The following is a 22,795-nucleotide window of genomic DNA, read 5'->3' on the forward strand; positions in this document are numbered from 1 at the left end:
GCCGTTGCACTCCAGCCTGGGTGACAAGAGCAAAACTCCGTCTCAAAAGAAAAGACATTACCTAAAAACATCGCATCTAGTGGTAATTATTAGGTAATGTCTTATATAGCTAGTCCTTTCTCTGGCACTGATTAGTTAAAACCCTCAGAGTATCACTCAGTTTTCAAAGGTCTTACCTCTTCCTATATTAAATCATTATTAATCCTTGCATTGGTCAAGAAAAGTTTTTAATTAAACAAAAGGCAGAAACTTAAAATAAAAAATAGTGGTTTGTCCATTTGTTACTCACTGAGCTTAACTGATCCTTCCATTCCCAAAAGTACATTGTCACTTTTGATGTCTCTGTGGATCACTTGATTAGCATGTAAAAACTCCAATGCCTGTAAACACTGAACAGAAGAAAAACACCTATTAATGAAATAGTCCCTGAAAAGACACAGGGAGGTTCCCGTACAGTAGTTATGGCCTGAGCACTGCTTCCAGTACCCAGCAGAAGACCCACCAATACTTTTAGTTAAAAAGAGAAAACATCCTCTCTTATATACAAAGTTATGAAAAGTAATTATATCTCCTCCTTAAAGTTTTATATAAGAAAATAAAATTTTTTGAAAAGTTAGTAGATGCCCTCCTATCCTCTGATCTTACTCAGGGACACTGTTGAGCTGGGTCTGTATAATTTCTTGCCTCCTGGCCGGGTGAGGCAGGTAGATCACTTGAGGGCAGGAGTTCAAGACCAGCCTGGCCAACATAACAAAACCCCATCTCTACTAAAAAATACAAAAATTAGCCAGGTGTGATGGCTCACTCCTGTAATCCCAGCACTTCGGGAGACCAAGGCAGGTGGATCATCTGAGGTCAGCAGTTCCAGACCAGCTGGGCCAACATGATGAAACCTTGTGTCTGCTAAAAATACAAAGAAAATAGCTGGGTGTGGTGGCACACACCTGTAACCGCAGCTACTCAGAACGCTGAGGTAGCAGAATTGCTTGAACCTGGGAGGCAGAGGTTGCAGTGAGCCGAGATCGCGTCACTGCACTCCAGCCTGGGAGACAGAGCAAGACTCCATCTCGGAAAAAAAAAAAGACAGAAAGAAAGAAAAATTAGTCAGGTGTGGTGCCTCAGGCCTGTAATCCCAGCTACTCAGGTGGCTGGGGCAAGAGAAGCCCTTGAATCTAGGAGGCGGAGGTTGCAGCAAGCTGAGATTGTGCCACTGCACTCCAGCCTGGGTGAGAGAGCGAGACTCAGTCTCAAAACAAAACAACAACAATAAAAAATTGCCTCTTTCAGGTTTAAATGCCTAAAAGTATACAACACTTAGTAAACATGCACAGGCTCTTCAGAAATCATTTCAACAGTAATGAAAAAAACTTGATCGTTCCCATCTGAATGAGAGATACTCGAAGGCTAGTCAACGTGAGCCACTGAAAAGCGGTAAGATTCTGGGTGGCCGCTTCCATCTGGCTGTTCATCAGAGACAAGATGTTCTTCTTCAGTGACGGATTTTAATTCCGCTGCATCTACAACTTGGACATGAATGACGAAAGAACAGCTTTCCCCTTACACCATATTCCAGAGAGCACCAAGTCACAAAGTAGGCACAAACTCTTCCCTTCCTTACAAACGAGAACAAGATGACGTTTAAAACATCTGCCCACTCTGGTGTTTTTGAATATAAACTACGGGTGTAAGTTGGCTGTGCTTTTATTTCTTACTCCCATCACAGGAGAACAAAGTCAGCACAACTAAAAATCTCATCCAAAATCTTCAACTATTCATTCAAGGAAAAACAGATAAATTGGGTGTTACACCACAATATATTTACCAGGAAATAATCAGATACAAAGCTCCAGAAAATATTTGTACAAATAAATAGAAAGAAAACTGTCACAATTAAAAAGTTCTGGCACACAAAAGAAAACTCAAATTAGAGGAACTCCCAAAATTAATTTTTGTATCGATTACAAAGAAATCTGTAGAAAAAACAAAATTAAGTATAAATAGGTAAATTATTGTTTTTATCAGCTTCCCAGTGACCAAGCATCCATTGTTAAGGAATACCATATGCTATTAATATTCTATTCAAGAGTTCTTATTTCCTCCCTTCAACCAAAGAGGTACTATTCCTCAGGTAGAACATAATTCAGAATTAAAATTTTCAAAGAATTTTTTTCTTTTTTTTTGAGACGGAGTATCGCTCTGTCGCCCAGGCTGGAGTGCAGTGGCCGGATCTCGGCTCACTGCAAGCTCCACCTCCCAGGTTTACGCCATTCTCCTGCCTCAGCCTCCCGAGTAGCTGGGACTATAGGCACCCGCCACCTCGCCCGGCTAGTTTTTTGTATTTTTTAGTAGAGACGGGGTTTCACCGGGTTAGCCAGGATGGTCTCGATCTCCTGACATCGTGATCCACCCATCTCGGCCTCCCAAAGTGCTGGGATAACAGGCTTGAGCCACCACGCCCGGCCTCAAAGAATATTTTTAACACCTTAAGATGACAGATGGAAAAGGGAAATATATATGTATCATCCTTACATGAACAAAGTTTGTAATTCACATGTCCCTGAAGAACTGTTGAAGCCAAATCACAGAAAACACAATACAGTCCTACAAGCTTAAAATTCTGCCCTTTGTGACAGTGATTCCTATGATATTAGAAATTTCAATGACAATAAGCAAACCATTAGCCCAAAACTTATCTGTAGAAAAAGCTGAGATATAGGTGGGAAAAAGAAGGCCTATTTTTGGCTTAAATTGGCAATTTGGCAGAATTCTACTGGCTTAAGCTAATAGTATGTCTAGAAATTCATTAATGAATATAAAGAAATAACCAGTTTCTTCACCATTAGTGAACTCAATGAAGCTAGGCGCAGACTTATTGATACTTAAGGCGAGTAAGTGTCCTGCTTCACCTGAGATAGTTCTAGTTTCCACTGTTAAGTGGTGCATTTCTTTCTTTCTTTTTTTTTGAGACAGTCTTGCTCTGTCGCCAGGCTGGAATGCAGTGGCGCGATCTCGGCTCACTGCAGCCTCCACCTCTTGGGTTCAAGTGATTGTCCTGCCTCAGCCTCCTGAGTAGCTGGGATTACAGGCATGCACCACCACACCCAGTTAATTTTTGTATTTTTAGTAGGGATGGGGTTTCACCATGTTGGCCAGGATGGCCTCTATCTCTTGACCTTGTGATCCGCCTGCCTCGGCCTTCCAAAGCGCTGGGATTACAGGCATGAGCCACTGCGCCCGGCCTCTTTTTTTTGAGACAGACTCTTGCTCTGTCGCCAGGCTGGAGTGCTGTGGCACGATCTCAGCTCACTGCAATGTCTCCCTCCCCAGCTCAAGCGATTCTCCTGCCTCAGCCTCCCGAGTAGCTGGGATTACAGGCACGCGCCATCACGCCCAGCTAATTTTGTATTTTTAGTAGAGATGGGGTTTCACCGTGTTTCCCAGGCTGGTCTCAAACTCCCGACCTCAGGGAATCTGCCTGCCTCGGCCTCCCAAAGTGCTGGGATTACCAGCATGAGCCACCACGTCCAGCTGAGTGGTGTATTTCCAATGGTATATACACCCTTTTACTCTCAGAAGTGTCCTGTTTGGATGGTAAATGATCGTCATCACTCTACCGGAATTTCCTTGTGAATCTGGATCTTCAAAGGTCCACAATTCATTCCCACATTATCTTATACCTGAAGGAAAGGGCTGAAACTCCTGTGTAGGATGAAATGGTATGGGGATGGAGTAACTTGTAGAGAATGTGTACAGAGAAAGCACTTCCCACAATAACAATTAACTGTGCAGAAAAAGTTCCTTTTGTTCACTTCTTGCTAACCACATATCACCATAACATATCAAGGAGGAGGCACACCTACCTCTCTGCATACAGCAGCAATCTGTGCTTCATCCATGCAGGTTTCTGTTACCACATCAGTGAGCGATCCACCAGCAAGGTATTCCATGACCACAAACAATTCATCTCCCACCAGGTAACTAAAAATACACATACCAAATACAGTCACACTTACATTTTTTCTTTTTTTTTTTTTTTCTTCTTTTTTTTTTTTTTGAGACGGAGTCTCACTCTGTCACCCAGGCTGGAGTGCAGTGGCCGGATCTCAGCTCACTGCAAGCTCCGCCTCCCCGGTTCACGCCATTCTCCGGCCTCAGCCTCCGGAGTAGCTGGGACTACAGGCGCCCGCCACCTCGCCCGGCTAGTTTTTTGTATTTCTTAATAGAGACGGGGTTTCACCGTGTTAGCCAGGATGGTCTCGATCTCCTGACCTCGTGATCCGCCCGTCTCGGCCTCCCAAAGTGCTGGGATTACAGGCTTGAGCCACCGCGCCCGGCCGCTACATTTTTTCTAAACACATGGTATCCTATGTTGAAGAATTCAAATATTAAACACCCTAAACAATGAAACTAGAGGGCTGGTAGCTTGAGAGTTAGGAAGAAAATTGGAAAGCTGCTATGTAACAGCACAGAAAAATAACTGAGGTTATGACCCTGAATCATTTTTAAGTTACAGTTTGCCCACAACTGTAGTGTGAGTATGCACACTGATTCATTCTGATTAAAATAATCCTACAATATAGAAATTACTAGTCCCGTTTTAGAGATAAAGAGACAAAGGCTTGGAGAGGTTAGTGACTCATCCAAGGTCACACAGATATTAATAGTAAGTGACAGAACCAGAATCTGAAGCCAAGTATCAACGATTCCAAAGCCCATGGCTTATCTTAACCACCCTACTATGCTGACTTGAAATGTTATTTCAAAAAGCAGGGAACTGTACCTGAAAAGTTTATTTTTTATTTTTTTTTGAGATGGAGTCTTGCTCTGTTGCCAGGCTGGAGTGCAGTGGCGCGATCTCGGCTCACTGCAACCTCTGCCTCTTGGGTTCAAGCAATTCTCCTGCCTCAGCCTCCGGAGTGACTGGGACTACAGGTGCGTGGCACCATGGCCAGCTAATTTTTCTATTTTTAGTAGAGACGGGGTTTCACCATGTTGGCCAGGATGGTCTCGATCTCCTGACCTCATGATCCACCTGCCCTGGCCTCCCAAAGTGCTGGGAGTACAGGCATGAGCCACTGTGCCTGGCCTGAAAAGTTTATTTCTATGAACATGTTCTCCATAACTAGGGCTAAAGTCTCGAAATGTATTACCATTTCCTTATTCTAAACAAATTTAAATATGGAAGAAAATCACCTATAATCACCTCTATCTTCAATAAAACCACTGTTGTCATTTTCAACTAATCTTCTCTCATTCGTATATGTGACTGCTTTTTCAAGCGCAGTTGTAGTAATATACATCATTTTCTTTTTTTTTTTGAGATGGAGTCTCACTGCGTTGCCCAGGCTGGAGTGCAGTGGTGCGACCTCGGCTCACTGCAACCTCCACCTCCCTGGTTCAAGCGATTCTCCTGCCTCAGCCTCCTGAGTAGCTGGGATTACAGATGTGAGCCACTGCACCTGGCCAATATGCATCATTTTCTATTCTGCTTTTTGGTCTGTTATTTAACATTAATTCCTAAACTAAATGAGGTTTTGATAGACATACAATTTGTCCATAAAGGATAGCATATAAAAATTGATCTACAAGTTTAAAAACCATGTGACCAGTCCCCTGTCAGTTACGACATGAATCACAGCCAACCATTCATGTTTTCACTTCAGGTCATTTGCAATGAATATAAACACCACCAGCTATGGCCTTCATTTAACTGCCTTCTCTCACTTGCCAAGTGATATCCTTGTAGAGAAGGACCTTCTAAAACTGCAGTGTGCTATTTTTACCTCTCCTCTTATTTCTCAGCATTGACAGTTTATTCTAAAGTGGCTAGCCAGCCCCCAAACCATGACACTTAAAATTTCTACATTTTTATCCCAATGTTTAAGAAATAATCATATTTACCTGTCCAAGAAGTTAACTATGTTGGGATTTTTTAATTCTTTCATCACCAGAATCTCATTAATGATCAATTCCTTCTTTGGCTGTTTCTGTAAATTAATCTGTTTGATAGCAACCTATAATGAAAACAGGATTGAAAAAATTCAGGTTTACAAATTCTCTTAGAAAATTACAAACACCAAGCAGTTAATAACTTACTTTACGGCATGTATATTATATTACACAATGCTATTACTCATAGGTGGTACTTTTACTTGCACATTGCCTCTGCACAATGCTTTGTAATGTATAGAGCCTAAACAGTTTTAGATTTATCTTGAAGTTAATACACCCACAGTCAGTCCAACACTAAGAATTAATCCTCTTTTCACTTGAGCTGAGAAAACAATTTTTAAATACTTGCTTATTTATGACATTAAACTCAAAATTCCTTCTTTGTTCCCCTTAATGACAGAAGTGCTATAAAAACATGTAGAGCAATTCTTACAACATGTTCAACTTAAAACAGAGTCCTAGTGACTCTTCCCAGCTTTATCTAGTTTCCACCTATATGACAAAATAAAATAATGGTAACATCCAGGATTATGAGAAAGTAGCTACCTCCTGTCCCAGTGCAACGTCAGTAGCAGTGAAAACTGTACCAGAAGCCCTAGAGGGAGAAAACAGCCAGCTTTAAGGTTGACAAATCACCAGCATTTACAATATCCAAAGACTTTACACTTCAAGCAACTGAAAAAGAATTAAAGAACAGTGACGACCTAACATGCTTAAAAGGAGTAAAAGCAAAAACACGAGGAAAGGGGGTGGGGGAAGAAAAAGAGACAATCCTCATGGCCAAAACTTATGTTTGAAATATTTCAGACCTACAAAAATGTAGGGAAAAAAGATCAAGAAAAAAATATATGTAACATATACTTATGGATACACTTCCCTGATTAAGATACAAAGAACTATAAATAATTTGAAGATTCCCATGAGCCCTTTCCAACAGCAGTCTCCTTCCTCCCAAAGGTGATCTGTATTTGGTGTTTATCCTGTCTTTGATGTTCATCATTTTCATGCATTTCTCCATACTTTTAACTACAAAGGACACAGATGTTTATCCCTATAAAATATACTTTGCCTAATTTTTTTTTTTTTTTAGACGGAGTCTCCCTCTGTCGCCCAGGCTGGAATGCAATGGCACAATCTCCGCTCACTGCGAGCTCCGTCGCCTCCCAGTTTCACGCCATTCTCCTGCCTCAGCCTCCCTAGAAGCTGGGACTACAGGCGCCCGCCACCACGCCCGGCTAATGTTTTTTGTATTTTCCGTAGAGACGGGGTGTCACCGTGTTCGCCAGGATGGTCTCGATCTCCTGACCTGGTGATCCACCCGCCTCGGCCTCCCAAAGTGCTGGGATTACAGGCGTGAGCCACCGCGCCCGGCCTAATTTTTAAAGTCATACAGTTTCATTTCACATATTATCCTGCAACTTGCTTTTGTTACTCAATACTGGATTTGTGATGGTCATCCATATGGATAGGCACTGCTTGTTCATTCATGCTCAAAAATAATAAGATAATCTTCAATTCTCTTTCACAAAACCAGTGCTGCAACTGAATTTAGCTGTTAGGAAGAAATTCAGGCCTGGTGCAGTGGCTCACACCTGTAATCCCAACACTTTGGGAGGCTGAGGCAGAAGAACTGTTTGAACCCAGGAGGCAGAGGCTTCAGTGAGCTGAGATTGTTTCACTGCACTCCAGCCTGGGTGACAGACTGAGACTTCACCCAAAAAAAAAAAAAAAAAAAAGAGAGAGAGAAGGGAAGGAAGGAAGGAATTCCTATGGAAGTTTTCAAAAATGGCTTCAGCCCTCACTGTAAATTCACAGAATGCTTTCCAGAGTTTAATAACATTAAAGATGTGATCTGCCCGTCTCAGCCTCCCAAAGTGCTGGGATTACAGGCTTGAGCCACCACGCCCGGCCCCCTCTAACTAATTCTTTATCATGGATGGGAAATGACACTTAAGAAAAAATGATACACAATCGCTGCTAACAACTAGTACAGTTTTTTAACAGCATCTACAAATAACTGCATTATTTATTTACACAAATCCCCCAAGGGTACCACTCACAGACTACTACATAAGTGCTCAATGTCAGCAGGCAAAATAAATATCATGCTATAAAACCAGGAAATACTGAATATTGAATATTATGATAATACAGTCATGAATACTTACCCTTGTCCAATTTTTTCATATCTTGTATATTTTTTCTTAGGGTCACCTATGCTCACAATAGTTCCTAGAATAAACAAAAAGCTGGAAGCTCAGTCAAGCATTTTAAGTGTAAATTGATTTTGATATTATTATTCCTTTTAATAAATGCCAGTGCTTTCATAAGTGATTTTCAAACATAACATTAAGTTTCAAAAATAACAGGTTTCAAACACAAAACACTAAAGAAACTTAAATACATAATAAAAGTTTAAAAGTATCAGAAACAAGACACATTAAAAGTTAAAGTATCAGAAACAAGAAGACACATTATTTCCATGAGGTGAGACCTCCTAACTCATCATTCGCTCAATAATGGTCACATTTTGGAAAGACTGTACCAGTCTGTCAGAGATTAATTAGGTTCTCACATGTTCAGCTTTAGAATCAGGTAATCTCAAGGAAACAGACATATTTGAATATAAAAGATATATTTGGATATAGAAATAGGTATATTTGAATATATCTATTAATAGGTAAGTTTGAGACTACTTAGTATTGTAAATAATAAAGGCTATCTAAACCCTAGATGGTCTTTCTGACTCCTCCAGTATACATATCATCTACCTTTCAATATATTCAGAAAACCACCTGTTAGCATAACAATTACTATGCTCTCACATAAACTAATCATATGTTTGTTTTAGGAAAGTTCAAAGTCGCAAGAAACAGATTTTAAAATCAGGAAGTTGGGGCTGGGCACGGTGGTTCATGCCTATAATCCCAGCACTTTGGGAGGCCGAGGCGGGCAGATCACGAGGTCAGGAGATCGAGACCGTCCTAGCTAACACGGGGAAACCCCATCTCTACTGAAAAAAAATACAAAAAGTTAGCTGGGCGTGGTGGTGGGTGCCTGCAGTCCCAGCTATTTGGGAGGCTGAGGCAGGATAATGGCGTGAACCCGGGAGGCGGAGCTTGCAGTGAGCTGAGATCGCAACACTGTACTCCAGCCTGGGAGACAGCAAGACTCCGTCTCAAAAAAAAAATTAGGAAGTTGGACAGAAAATCATAACTTATATTCTTATTACTAGTAAGTCAAAATATAAGAAAAAGCACATTACATTTTCACTTGCCTTGTCAAGGTAAAAAAGGACAGGACCATATCAAGGAAACTCACATAAATAATTTTATGTAGGTACCCAACCTCAAGTCAACAAGCAAAGAACAGGAGCAATAATAAGAGGCTAAGGCAAAAAGATACCAAAAAGACTGGGGATGTGATAGCTAAAGGTCACAACTGAATGATGACAATCAGGATTCCAGTTAATTTTTTTTTTTTTTTAAAGTAGCAGCTCTCCTAAAATAATTCTTATATGCCCATAGAGTAACAGAGTAGGCTGGGTGTGGTGGCTCATGCCTGAGGTCAGGAGTTTGAGACCAGCTTGGCCAACATGGTGAAACTCCATCTCTACTAAAAATGCAAAAATTAGCAGGGTGTGGTGGTGCGTGCCTGTAGTCCCAGCTACTCGGGAGGCTGAGGCAGAAGAAACGCTTGAACCGGAGAGGCAGAGATTGCAGTGAGGGGAGCCAAGATCGTGCCACCGCACTCCAGCCTGGGCGACAGAGTCAGACTCTGTCTCAAAATAAAAATAATAATAATAACAACAACAACAACAACAGAGTAACAGCCAGGTTTATACTTGAAAGCACTGAGAAATCAAAAGCAAATAAACATGGGGCATATGAACATTTGTTTGCTTTTTAGAGACAGGGTCTCACTCTGTCACCCAGGCTGGAGTGCAGTGGTGCAATCACAGCTCACTACAGCCTTGAACTCGTGGCTCAAGCAATCCTCCTGCCTCAGGCTCCCAGTCAGCTGGGACTACAGACACGCACCACCATGCCTCGTTAATTTTTTTTTTTGGGGGGTAGAGTTGGGGTCTAAGTTGTATAGTTTGGCCTTGAACTCCTGGACTCGAGCTATCCTATCTTAGCCAGACAACGTACTGAGATTACAGGTTTGAGCCACTATGCCCAGCCTAAATGTTTAAAACAGTCCTTCCATAAACTATTTTTCCTTGATCCCTCTAGATTAGCATTCTTTAATTATTATTTATTATTATTATTATTTTGTTTTGAGACTGAGTCTCTCTCTTTTGCCCAGGCTAGAGTGCAGTGGCACGATCTTGGCTCACTGCAATCTCTGCCTCCTGGGTTCTAGTGATTCTCCTGCCTTAGCTCCCCAAGTAGCTGGGATTACAGATGCCTGCCAAGACACCCAGCTAATTTTTGTGTTTTTAGTAGAGATGGGGTTTTGCCATGTTGGCCAGGCTAGTCTTGCTCCTGACCTCAAGTAATCCGCCCACCTTGGTCTCCCAGAGTGCTGGGATTACAGGCGTGAGCCACAGTACATGGTCAGTTAGCTTTTTTTTTTGAGATGGAGTCTCACTCTGTTGCCAGGATGGAGTGCAGTGGCATGATTTCAGCTCACTGCAACCTCCGCCTCCCGGGTTCAAGCAATTCTCTCGCCTCAGCCTCCCAAGCAGCTGGTACGACAGGCACGCGCCACCACACCAGCTGATTTTTGTGTTTTTAGTAGAGACAGGGTTTCAACATTTTGGCCAGGATGGTCTCAATCTCTTGACCTTGTGATCCGCCTGCCTCGGCCTCCCAAAGTGCTGGGATTACAGGCGTGAGCCACTGCGCCCGGCCCAGTGATGCAATCTTGACTCAGTGCAACCTCCACCTCCTGGGTTCAAGTGATTCTCTTGTCTTAGCCTCCAAGTAGCTGGGATTACAGGCACATGCCAGCACATCCAGCTAATTTTTGTATTTTTAGTAGAGATGGGGTTTCACCATGTTGGCCAGGCTGGTCTTGAACTCCTGACCTCTGGTGATCTGCCCACCTCGGCCTCCCAAAGTGCTGGGATTTAGGGGTGAGCCACCACGCCCGGTGACATCTCTGGATTGTAATTGAAGCTACCGTTGCTATAAGAAAACAATGCATTCTTTATACTTTAAGCCATAATGTAAGGTGTAAGTTAAAATCCGTGTGGGCCAAATGTTTTAAGAGCTGTTAACAATTTAACAATGATATAAAATGTAGATAACATACTTAATTTCTCCATAATCTCTTCATCTGTCATTTTAGTCTTCTTTTTCTGTTTGTCTGAAGACTTGGCACCACCATCAACACTTGAATCACCAACTGGTGCAGGAACGGGGTCAATTACAGACCGTGTGTAAATCTGTGGAGAAACAGTTCATTACTAAGGTCTGAGGAATCATGTTTTCAGATATTCTTGCTGGCACACTAATTCAGTTCTTTGATTTTTAACCTGAACTAAGTTGTCTCTTCCATTGTTCTAAATAATGAGAACACTATTTTCAGATATAAAAGATGTGTAACTAAGAATAAAAAATATGAAACATTTTTCTTTGGCATAGCATGTATATATTTGAAAAGCTGTCTAGTAAAACAGCAAGTCCATGAATGAAATTTAAGTGTGACCAGGTCTAAAATGGTACAACAATGTATCAAAAAGCACAGTTTAAAAATCCTGTTTTTACTACAGATGTAAGTAAAATGCAAAAGAATGGAAACCTTGACGTTGAAAGATTATTAATTCCCACAAAAGTTTTTACACAATTATAATGCCTACCACCCATTTCATATAGCCAGGTTTAAAGGCTAAAGAAAACAGAGTCCTCTGCTATCAGCTTGGCATCCAGAGGCCGTCCCCGGAGCTCTGCCTGACCACTGTGCCACGAGCACAGCCCATTCCACGGCACAGCACCTTCCCCACACTCTACTTGCATCAGTGCAGGGAGCAGAACGGTAACTGCAGTCATTCCTCTCTTCCTGGCTCCATTTAAGGCCATCATTTTTAGTCTCACTTACCTGGTTAGGAATTTCACTCTCAACTGCCTTTTGAATGACATGAAGGCGCTGAGAGGAGTGTAAAATGGGAGATTAAAACACATCATCTGGGTAAGAGGAAAGCTGTAATAGATTTAGCAGCCATCTACGTTGAGATAAACAGAGAAAGCTTGGGAAATAGATGAACCCTCTGGAAAAGCGTACTATAGAAAGAAAAAAGCCCAGTGAGGTGAGTGCGTTATTTATTTATTTATTTTTTTGAGACAGGGTCTCGCTCAGTCGCCCAGGCTGGAATGCAATGGCGTGATCTCGGCTCACTGCAAGCTCCGCCTCCCGGGTTCACACCATTCTCCTGTCTCAGCCTCCCCAGTAGCTGGGACTACAGGCGCTCGCCCACGCCCGGCTAATTTTTTGCATTTTTAGTAGAGATGGGGTTTCACCGTGTTAGCCAGGATGGTCCTGATCTCCTGATCTCGTGATCCACCCGCCTCGGCCTCCCAAAGTGTTGGGATTACAGGCGTGAGCCACCGCGCCCGGCCTCGAGTGTGTTAACTTTTAAAGACACATCACATTTCAATCTTCAGAAAACTAGTTTTTGGTGAGTGGTCTTTGGGTACAGATCTCTCGGTTAAATTTCCCCACACTAAATGGTTTTAAACTCGAGGGCTTTCTAAAAGCAATCACTGAAAGTCAAATACAGACTCTTGTTTTTTAAAACACACGCACACACACAGCCTAGGTCACCAATCGACACTCACTGATTTCGTATGATCTGGTCGTGGGGCAATAACAGGAGGAGCAGTCTCTTCATCATCATCATCTTCCTCTGTCACTACTGCGGGTGTTTCTGTTCCCTTGGCGTTCAGCTGCATTGATTATGAGCAAAGTCAGGAAAACAAGTCAAATAGGCTTAAATGTGACTATCGCCCTTTATGAACAGACTTCAAAAAGTTTGCTTCTTTGATAGCTCATTTCAAAACCACTAAATCTCATTAGCTCTTATATAACTCAAGAGAATTATAATCTAATAAGGTGATTCTATGAATTATGAAAAAGTTTATGAAATAAATATGGTGAGTACCAAATCTTTTTAATAAAGTACTATTTACCCTAAGCATACATATACAATGCCCTGAAAGTAAACAATGTTATTCGTTAAGACCAAAATCAAAGATCCTCTGAGCTTTGTATGTCAGAGACATTTGGTGACATTTAAAATAGTCAGAGTTGGCCAGGTGCAGTTGCTCACGCCTGTAATCCCAGCACTTTGGAAGGCCGAGGTGGGTGGATCACTTGAGGTCAGGAGTTCGAGACCAGCCTGGCCAACATGGTGAAACCCTGTCTCTACTAAAAATACAAAAAATTAGCAGGGCGTGGTGGCGGGCGCCTGTAGTCCCAGCTACTCGGGAGGCTGAAGCAGGAGAACGGCGTGAACCTGGGAGGTGGGGCTTGCAGCGAGCTGAGATCGGGCCACTGCACTCCAGTCTGGGTGACAGAGCAAGACTCCGTCTCAAAAAAAAAAAAAAAAAAAAAAAAAGGATCATATCAAGGAATTTCTATTTAATACAGCTTCTTCAACTAATTGGGTGGCTAGCTAAAAACACCTATTGAGTAGTTATTTACCTCTGATGGCTGTGATTTATTTTAGAAAGCAAAATAAAAACTGAGATTTGTCTTGGGTATCCCAAATCAGAACAAGAGATACAAGAAATAATATCATTAACTTACTGCTGGTGTTCCAGAAGGGAAGCCATCTTTCTCTGAATATGAAACAAAACATAATGTTAGCAATTCAAGAAATAGCACTTTTATATGATAAAAGGAAAAAAAAAAAGCAGAAAAAGTGAAATGTTCTTAAACTGATCTCAAGTTGAATTAACTCTTGAGAAAAATGATAACACAAGTAGTCAAATAAGAATTTATGTAAGACCAAGCTAAGGAATCTGAAATCTAAATGAAACTATAAATTTACTAAAAAATCAGTGAATTACATATTTAAAATGGGTGAATTGTACTGCATGTAAATTATACCTCAATAAAGCTATCAAAATTTATTTTGAAAGTATACCTATCCATCTGTATTTATTAAAACAAAACAAATGTATTCATAAAGATACTTTCTCCAGTAAACTGCTGACTGAGGAACTTAATGACACAATTAAGACAATGACAATTGTGCAAAGTAAAATTCTGACATTGTTTTGTTTTTCTTTTAAAAATGCCCAGAGACATATATATATATATATATATATATATCATATATAACATACACACAGGCCGTGCGCCGTGGCTCACGCCTGTAATCCCAGCACTTTGGGAGGCTGAGACAGGCAGATCACCTGAGGTCGGGAGTTCAAGACCAGCCTGACCAACATGGAAAAACCCCGTCTCTACTAAAAATACAAAATTAGTCGGGTGTGATGGCAAATGCTTGTAATCTCAGCTACTGAGGAGGCTGAGGCAGGAGAATTGCCTGAACCAGGGAGGCAGAGGTTGTGGTGAGCCAAGATTGTGCCATTTCACTCCAGCCTGGGCAACAGAGCAGAACTCCAGCTCAAAAACAAAACAAAACAAAACCACACACACACATTTATGTATGTATGTATGTATGTGTACTAGGTGCAAATAAGCTACCATTTGGTGGTCACCGATTTTTCAAAAAAATTACTAATTTACACACAGACTTACTGGTTGATACAAAAATTCTAGGTACAAGTCTGACCTTTTCCTAAGGGTGTACTAGACTCAACAAAAAAGGTCAAGATCACTTGCAAAAAGATTTCTCTGTCTCCCCTGAGCATGGCCTTTATTTCTGTGAGGATGCAAACATTAAGTATAATCAATTAAAATCACATGCAGGATTTTAGCTCAATCATACTGTTTTTAAAAACCACGTGTATGACTTCAGATACAGACAAACACATTGAAAAATGACATCCTGAGGGTGTAGTGAGCAAAATCTAAACTGAGGGAAACAGGACAAATGGTCTTGTTTCTTTAATAAATAAACGGCAAGAAAAGACAGCAGGAACCAGTGTGTGGGAGGGAAGCCTAAAGATCAAGAGATTCAGTGTCAACCAACTGCAATGTATGAACTTTATTCTGATCTGTATTTGAACAAAAACTATTTTTAAAAATCCACTACACTAATTCTTATCCTATCTACCAATTCACTGGTTCTCTCATAGATAACGGTGTATCTCAGATACTGAGCAACTTGGAAAACAAAGTACATCAAACCCAATTTCCACCCAGCTAATTCATCCAGAAAGTAAAATTTACATTACTATGATTACGTAGATAACATTCCAGATATTCCAATTCTGAGGTATAAATCCTTCTAGTTCTAACGTTTATTTCATATACGATTTATCTATTTTATATATTAAAATACATATATTCTATTATCTGCATACTCACGAGCTTCAATTTTTTGAGTGGACCTAAACATTTTTTAGTTCAAATCGGTGCAAAACAATCTCCTCTTGTCCCACTAACAATAAGTGTATTTCTAGTGTGAACATGTCTATCAACCAGCGTCTTTTCCTTTGATTGCTAGAAGTCATTTAAAAGCAGTGACGAGTGAAAAATGAAAACAAAAACACAGCAATGAAGAGAAAAAACCAAATAAACAAAAAGCCAAAATATCCATCAACTCCCATTTCTGTCAAACCTATGAGATTACTATAATTCCCAGATCCACATTGTGCTTCAGAACGGCCCTGGATCAGTCTACAAAAGGTAGAATCTATCCAGGGAAAAACGGTATCGACAAGAACCAGAGTTTAGCTTTTCATTTTTCCAGGAGTAATCTTTTTATCTAGAAGCGCTTCACACATCTCCATGTGACCCAGTCTTAGCCGCTGTCTTACCCGGAGGAGTAAAGCTCAGATACTTCTGCTTCACTGTGTTGGAGTCGTAGAACTTGAGGACATCCAGCACAGCCTGAGGATTCTTCTTTTGCTCTAGTTTGGTGATGTTGGAGGTCTGTAGTAATCGAGCCCACTGTTCTGGCATGCCCTAACAAAAAGACATTCAGAAATTAGGTATGGTTTAAATTGACGCAATAAAATTAATTTCCAGAGATAAATGACAAAATATACAGAACAAACCAATCTTGTAAGTGTAGGTTTGACTAAATTCTAAAAGATCTTGTTTTCTAAAGGTCTATTTTTTCTTTTTCTGAGACAGAGTCTTGCTCTGTGGCCCAGGCTGGAGTGCAGTGGCGCGATCTCAGCTCACTGCAAGCTCCACCTCTGGGTTCACGCCATTCTCCTGCCTCAGCCTCCCGAGTAGCTGGGACTACAGGTGCCGCCACCACGCCTGGCTAATTTTTCGTATTTTTAGTAGAGACGGGGTTTCACCGTGTTAGCCAGGATGGTCTCGATCTCCTGACCTAGTGATCCGCCTGCCTCGGACTCCCACAGTGCTGGGATTACAGGCATGAGCCACCGCGCCCGGCCTGGGTCTATTTTTCTAAGTCTGCTTTGCATAATTAGAATGAACAGGCTCTGCTCTCTAGGGAAACAATATATCCAACCACTAACACTTATAAAACGCAGAAAGCAGTAAGAATTCATAGTTGACATATGGATAGAAATGTTAATTTCCTTTTTTTGTGAGATGGAGTTTTGCTCTTCTTGCCCAGGCTGGAGTGCAATGGCACAGTCTCGGCTCACTGCAACCTCCACCTCCCGGGTTCAAGTGATTCCCCTGCCTCAGCCTCCTGAGTAGCTGGAATTACAGGCGTACACCACCACGCCCGGCTATTTTTTTGTATTTTTAGTAGAGACGGGGTATCACCATGTTAGCCAGGCTGGTCTCAAACTTCTGACCTGAAATGATCTGCCATCCTTGGCCTCCCAAAGTGCTGGGATTACAGGCGTGAGCCACCGCGCCTGGCCTGAAATGTTAATTTCAAATTTAATAATGAAGGAAAATGTTTGAGTGCTATTTTACATGTTATAAATGGGCCCAAACTAGGTAAACTTACAGTGAATTCTCCAGTAACAGCATCAAAGCCAACATGGATGGTGTGTTCAAAATCAGATGGAGGAGAAATTTCTGGCCGTTCCTTTTCTTTCTTTTTACTTCCTAGAGGGCATCAGAAAAAAAAGAAAAGAATCAGCCTATTTAAACAAGACTAGCGAAGGCACTTACAATTTTTTTTTTGGTCTTTTGTTTTTTTACACAGAGTTTCGCTCTTGTTACCCAGGCTGGAGTGCAGTGGCACGATCTCAGCTCATTGCAACCTCTGCTTCCTGGGTTCAAGCCATCCTCCTGCCTCAGCCTCCCGAGTCACTGGGATTACAGGTGCGCACCACCCCTCCTGGCTAATTTTTGTATTTTTAGTAGAAACAGGGTTTCGCCATGTTGGTCAGGCTGGTCTCAAACTCCTGAAAGCGCTGGGATTACAGATGTGAGCCACTGCTTGCCCGGCGTATTATATTTTTCCTAAAACATATTAGGAACAAAGTTATTCTAGAAAACATATTAGGATCAAAGTTATTCCAGAAAAGATTTCCCCTAAAAACACTGGCTGATAGGAAACTAGTAAATGGAGTAAAGCAGACTGTCCTGCCACAGAGCAGGGCTGGACACAACCAAACACCGTCCTGATGAGGAGGCACATGGAGCGAGCAACAGCAGATCTGAATAATAGAGCACAGGCAGAAGAGACACCCCTTAGGGCACCAGCTCTCTCACAAAGGGCTCCATCTCAGATTCTGAGCAACGTGGACAGCAAGCACAGCAAACCCCATTTCCGCTCAGCTACATACATTGGGAAGTCAGATTTGCATTGCTGGGACTCCGCAGAGAATACACACTGTCAGGACAAGCAGTGACAAGGCCACCTCTCCTTTTTTGTGCAAGCCTAATCCTTCCTTTTCAGTGGAGTTACTAATTGCCACATTTTAAAACTACACAGTTTTTCTATGATCCGAGCGCAGAAAAAATTATTTCTGCAACATTTCTGCCATACACCTATCAATAATATTCTCTGTAAACTCCAACACATCAGTTCCTCCCCGCAACCCCTCCCTCTCAGCTCCTCCTGCTGCAATCCACAGTAGCTCATGCCTAGGCCTCCTGCACAGTTCCTGTCTATGACATCCCTTCACTCCTGCCCTGTGCTGGAATCTATTTTCTGGATCTTATGTTTTCCTCCTCTAGATTTATCCCTTTAGCTGATAGTTCTTGACTCATTATATATATGCATATATACGTTGGAAATGTGTTTTTTTACCCTCAGCATTTCCAGTGTTGCTATTGAGAAGGCCAGCGCCATTCTGGTTCTCGTTTGGAGCCACCGTTGGAAGTCAATGTCTGTATATGTGTACGTCTGTCTCTGGAGGCTCTGCCCTGTTGCAATTATCTGTTTGTCTGCCTTTCTGCCTCTATCAGACTGCCTGGATTATTTTCTTGCCATTTTGTAACACGCATTGAAACTATGTCACATAAGTCTTCTTTTTCTTTTGTCAAAGCTTTTTGGGTAATCCAGTCCTCTGTATTTCCATATGCGTTTTAGAATGAGCTTATTAATTTCTACAGAAAGCCTGTTGGAATTCTGACTAGAATTGGAATGAATGTACAGATGAATTTTAGGGAGAATTTCTTTTTTTCTTTTTTTTTTTAGAGGGAGTCTCGTTCTGTCACCCAGGCTGGAGTGCAGTGGCATGATCTCAGCTCACTGCAACCGCTGCCTTCCGGGTTCAAGGGATTCTCCTACTTCAACCTCCTGAGTAGTTGGGATTACAGGCGCCCGCCACCACACCCGGCTGATTTTTGTAATTTCTGGTACAGATGGGGTTTCACCATGTTGGCCAGGCTGGTCTCAAACTTCTGGCCTCAAGCGATCCACCTGCTTTGGCCTGTCAAAGTGCTTGGATTACAGACATGAGCCACTATGCCTGGCTGAGAATTTATTTCTTGATTTTTTTTTTTTTTTTTTTTGAGATGGAGTCTTGCTCTGTCGCCCAGGCTGGAGTGCAGTGGCCCGATCTCAGCTCACTGCAAGCTCCGCCTCCCAGGTTTATGCCATTCTCCTGCCACAGCCTCCCGAGTAGCTGGGACTACAGGCGCCCGCCACCTCGCCCGGCTAGTTTTTTTTTTGTATTTTTTAGTAGAGACGGGGTTTCACCGGGTTAGCCAGGATGGTCTCGATCTCCTGACCTTGTGATCCGCCCGTCTCGGCCTCCCAAAGTGCTGGGATTACAGGCTTGAGCCACCGCGCCCAGCCTCTTGATTTCTTTTTTCTTTTTTTTTTTTTTGAGACGGAGTCCCGCTCTGTAGCCCAGGCTAGAGTGCAGTGGCCGGATCTCAGCTCACTGCAAGCTCCGCCTCCCGGGTTCACGCCATTCTCCTGCCTCAGCCTCCCGAGTAGCTGGGACTACAGGCGCCCGCCACCTCGCCCGGCTAGTTTTTTGTATTTCTTAGTAGAGACGGGGTTTCACCGTGTTAGCCAGGATGGTCTCGATCTCCTGACCTCGTGATCCACCCGTCTCAGCCTCCCAAAGTGCTGGGATTACAGGATTGAGCCACCGCGCCCGGCCTCTTGATTTCTTAACAACACCGAGTTTTCTGATCCATGAAAACAGTAAATCTTTTCATTTATTTAGGTCTTTAAAAATTTCTCTCAGCACTGTTTGCAGCTGTCTGTATCTGTTCGGTATGCTTTATCAGAATACCACTGCCTAGGCAATTTATTAATATAAAAATTAGAAGCTGGCTGGGAGCAGTAGCTCATGCCTGTAATCCCGGCACTTTGGAAGACTGAGGTGGGAAGATCACATGAGGCCAGGGGTTCAAGACCCATCTGGCCAACATGGCAAAACACTGTATCTAAAACCAAACTTTAGCCGAGTATGGTGGCACAAAAATTGCTTGAACCCAGGAGGTGGAGGCTGCAGTGAGCCAAAACTGTGTCACTGCACTCTAGCCTCGGTCACAGCGTGAGACTCTGTCTCAAAAAAAAAGTTCATTTGGCTCACAGTTCTTCTGGAGGCTGGGAAGTCCTCCAGATCAAGGATCAAGAAGCCACATCTGGTGAGGGCCCTGACATAGCAGAAGGCATCACATTGCAAGAAAGAGCAGGACGGGGCCAAACTGGCTTTTATAACCAACTCGCACCCACAATAAAGACGTTGTTGAGTCCATCTGTGAGCACTCGCATCGTCTCCTGAAGGTCCCATCTCTCAACGCTGTCTTACTGGGGCTTCAGTTTCCAACACGTGAACTCTGGGGCCACTTCGAATCAGAGCTGTAGTTATCAGTATAGAGCGCACACTGTTTCATCAGCGTTCTGCCTTGGTATTTCCTGATTTTTGATACTATTGCAAATGGCAGTTTTTAAATGTCCTTTTTAATCATTCATTGCTGCCATAAAGAAACACAGTTGTTTCCTGAATACTCATCTTATATCCTGAAACCTTATTATGCTTACTTCCCTAGTATTTTTGTAAATATAGAATTTTGCTATAAAAATTCAATCATGTTGCTGGTGAATAAACTCAAGCGTACTTGTTTCCAATCTGGAGTCCTTTTATTCATTTTTTTTTGCCTTACAGAATTAGCTAGACCCTTCAGTATATTGTTGAATGAAAGTGGATGAAGAGAAATTTTATTTTTCCTGATCTAAGAGGAAAAAGTGTCATTCTTTTTACCTTTAAGTTTAATGGCAGTGGTAGGTTTGTAAAAGATGTCCTTTATGAGGCTGAAGGCATTCTCTTCTATTCCAAGTTTGCTGAACACTTATCAGAAATGGATATTGGGTTCTGTCAAATGCCTTTTCTACACATACTGAGACAAACCCATGGCTCATCCTTTCTATTGTGTTAATACAGTAAATAACATCAATCGATTTTCAAACTTAAACCAATGAAATCCACTTAGTCATGACGTATCACCCTTTTTATACACTGTTGGATTCCAATTGCTAAAATCTTGCTAAGAATTTAACATTGGCCAGGCACAATGGCTCATGCCTGTAATCCTAGCAGTTTGGGAGGCTGAGGCAGAGGGATCACTTGAGCTCAGGAGTTCGAGGCCAGCCTGGCCAACATGGTGAAGTCTTGTCTCTACTAAAAATACAATAATTAGCCAGGCGTGGTGGTGCATGCCTATAATCCCACCTACTCGGGAGGCTGAGGCAAGAGAATTGCATGAACCCGGGAGGTGGCAGTTGCACTGAGCCAAGATGGCGCCACTGCACTCCAGCCAAGGCAACAAAGCAAGACTCCTCCAAAAAAAAAAAAAAGAGAGAGAGAGGGAAAAAACATTGGTACGTGTTTGTTCATACCATCTTTTTAAAATCTGTACGGTGCCATCACCTCCCTCATTCTCAATACTGGTAATTTGTGTCTCCTCCCCATTCACAGCCACCTCCCCTCCCCGTCAGTCTGGCTATAGGTTTATCCATTTTATTGATATTCTAAATGAATCTACTTTTGGTTGCAGTGATTTTCTCTGCTGCTTTTTTTCCCTATTTCATTTATTCCCATTTTGCTTTTTATTATTTCTTCTACTTATCTTGGATTTAATCCACTCTTCCCTTCTAGTTTATTAACACGCCTTAGTTAAAGTCATTGATTTAAAATCTTTCTTTTCTTCTAATATGGTGTTTAATACCAGAAGTTCTCCACTAAGTACTGCTTTAGCAGTATCCTACAAATACTGATGTTTTGAATTTTCATTCAGTTTAATATATTTTCTAAATCTTTTTATTTGTGAAGTGCTTTCTCTACTCTCCAAATATTTCCAGAGACCTCCTTGTGGCTGCTTTCTAATTGAATTATATTACGGTCACGAGAACACATTTTGTACGATTTAAATCCTTTATTTATTTATTTATTTATTTATTTATTTATTTTGGATACAGAGTTTAGCTTTGTTGCCTAGGCTGGAGTGAAGTGGCATAATCTTGGCTCACTGCAACCTCCGCCTCCTGGGTTCAAGCAATTCTCTGCCTCAGACTCCCGAGTAGCTGGGATTACAGGCGCCTGCCACCACGCCTGGTTTATTTTTGTACTTTTAGTAGAGACGGGGTTTCACCATGTTGGCCAGGCTGGTCTTGATCTCCTGACCTCGTGATCCATCCTCCTCGGCCTCGCAAAGTGCTGGGATTACAGGCATGAGTCATCACACCCAGCCTATTTATTTATTTTGAGAAGGAGTCTCGCTCTGTCACCCAGGCTGGCGTGCAATGGTGCAATCTCAGCTCACTGCAGCATCCACCTCCCAGGTTCAAATGATTCTCCCACCTCAGCCTCCTGAGTAGCTGGGATTACATGTGCCTGCCACCACGTCCAGCTAATTTTTATACTTTTAGTTAAGATGGGGTTTCACCATGTTGGCCAGGCTGGTCTCGAACTCCTGACCTCAAGTGATCTGCCCGCCTCAGCCTCCCAAAGTGCTGGGATTACAGGTATGAGCCACTGCACCCAGCCAACATTTTTGAGAATTTGTAAAAGTAGACCTCATGTGTCTTTAAAGAGAATGTATATTCTGCTGTTACTGTGTGGAGTGTTCTATAAACGTCTATTAGGTCCAGTTGGCTGATAGTTACGTTCAAATTTTTTATATCCTTACCGATTTTATGTCTATTTTTTCTACCAATTACTGAGAGAAGTTTTGGAATCTCCAATTATAATTGAATTTTCCTGTTTCTTCTTGAAATCCTCTCAGTTTTTGCTTCGTGAATTTTGAAGCTGTTATTAGATATATAAATGTTTAGTTCTATTATATCAGCTTAACGAACTGGTCCTATTATCACGAAATAACAACCTTCCTCATTATCACTGATAGTATCTTTTAGCTCTGA

At 42.0% G+C, this 22,795-nt stretch overlaps 1 protein-coding gene across 2 annotated transcripts in view; it reads right to left on the reverse strand.

Annotated features, from left to right (window-relative positions):
* The window catches only part of PAK2 (p21 (RAC1) activated kinase 2), a 95,120-nt gene that overhangs the window by 14,802 nt on the left and 57,523 nt on the right, over positions 1–22,795 (reverse strand). For both annotated transcript variants that reach the window (XM_025375607.1, XM_025375608.1), the window contains exons 3-12: positions 16,970–17,070; positions 15,849–15,996; positions 13,705–13,736; positions 12,735–12,842; positions 11,212–11,344; positions 8,121–8,184; positions 6,499–6,547; positions 5,902–6,014; positions 3,861–3,978; positions 290–389 (exon numbers count right to left, since the gene is read on the reverse strand). In XM_025375607.1, coding sequence (XP_025231392.1) covers positions 290–389; positions 3,861–3,978; positions 5,902–6,014; positions 6,499–6,547; positions 8,121–8,184; positions 11,212–11,344; positions 12,735–12,842; positions 13,705–13,736; positions 15,849–15,996; positions 16,970–17,070 — 966 coding nt within the window. The remainder of the gene's footprint in view (positions 1–289; positions 390–3,860; positions 3,979–5,901; positions 6,015–6,498; positions 6,548–8,120; positions 8,185–11,211; positions 11,345–12,734; positions 12,843–13,704; positions 13,737–15,848; positions 15,997–16,969; positions 17,071–22,795) is intronic.

Source organism: Theropithecus gelada, chromosome 2 (assembly GCF_003255815.1).
Source record: "Theropithecus gelada isolate Dixy chromosome 2, Tgel_1.0, whole genome shotgun sequence".
NCBI lineage: Eukaryota > Metazoa > Chordata > Mammalia > Primates > Cercopithecidae > Theropithecus > Theropithecus gelada.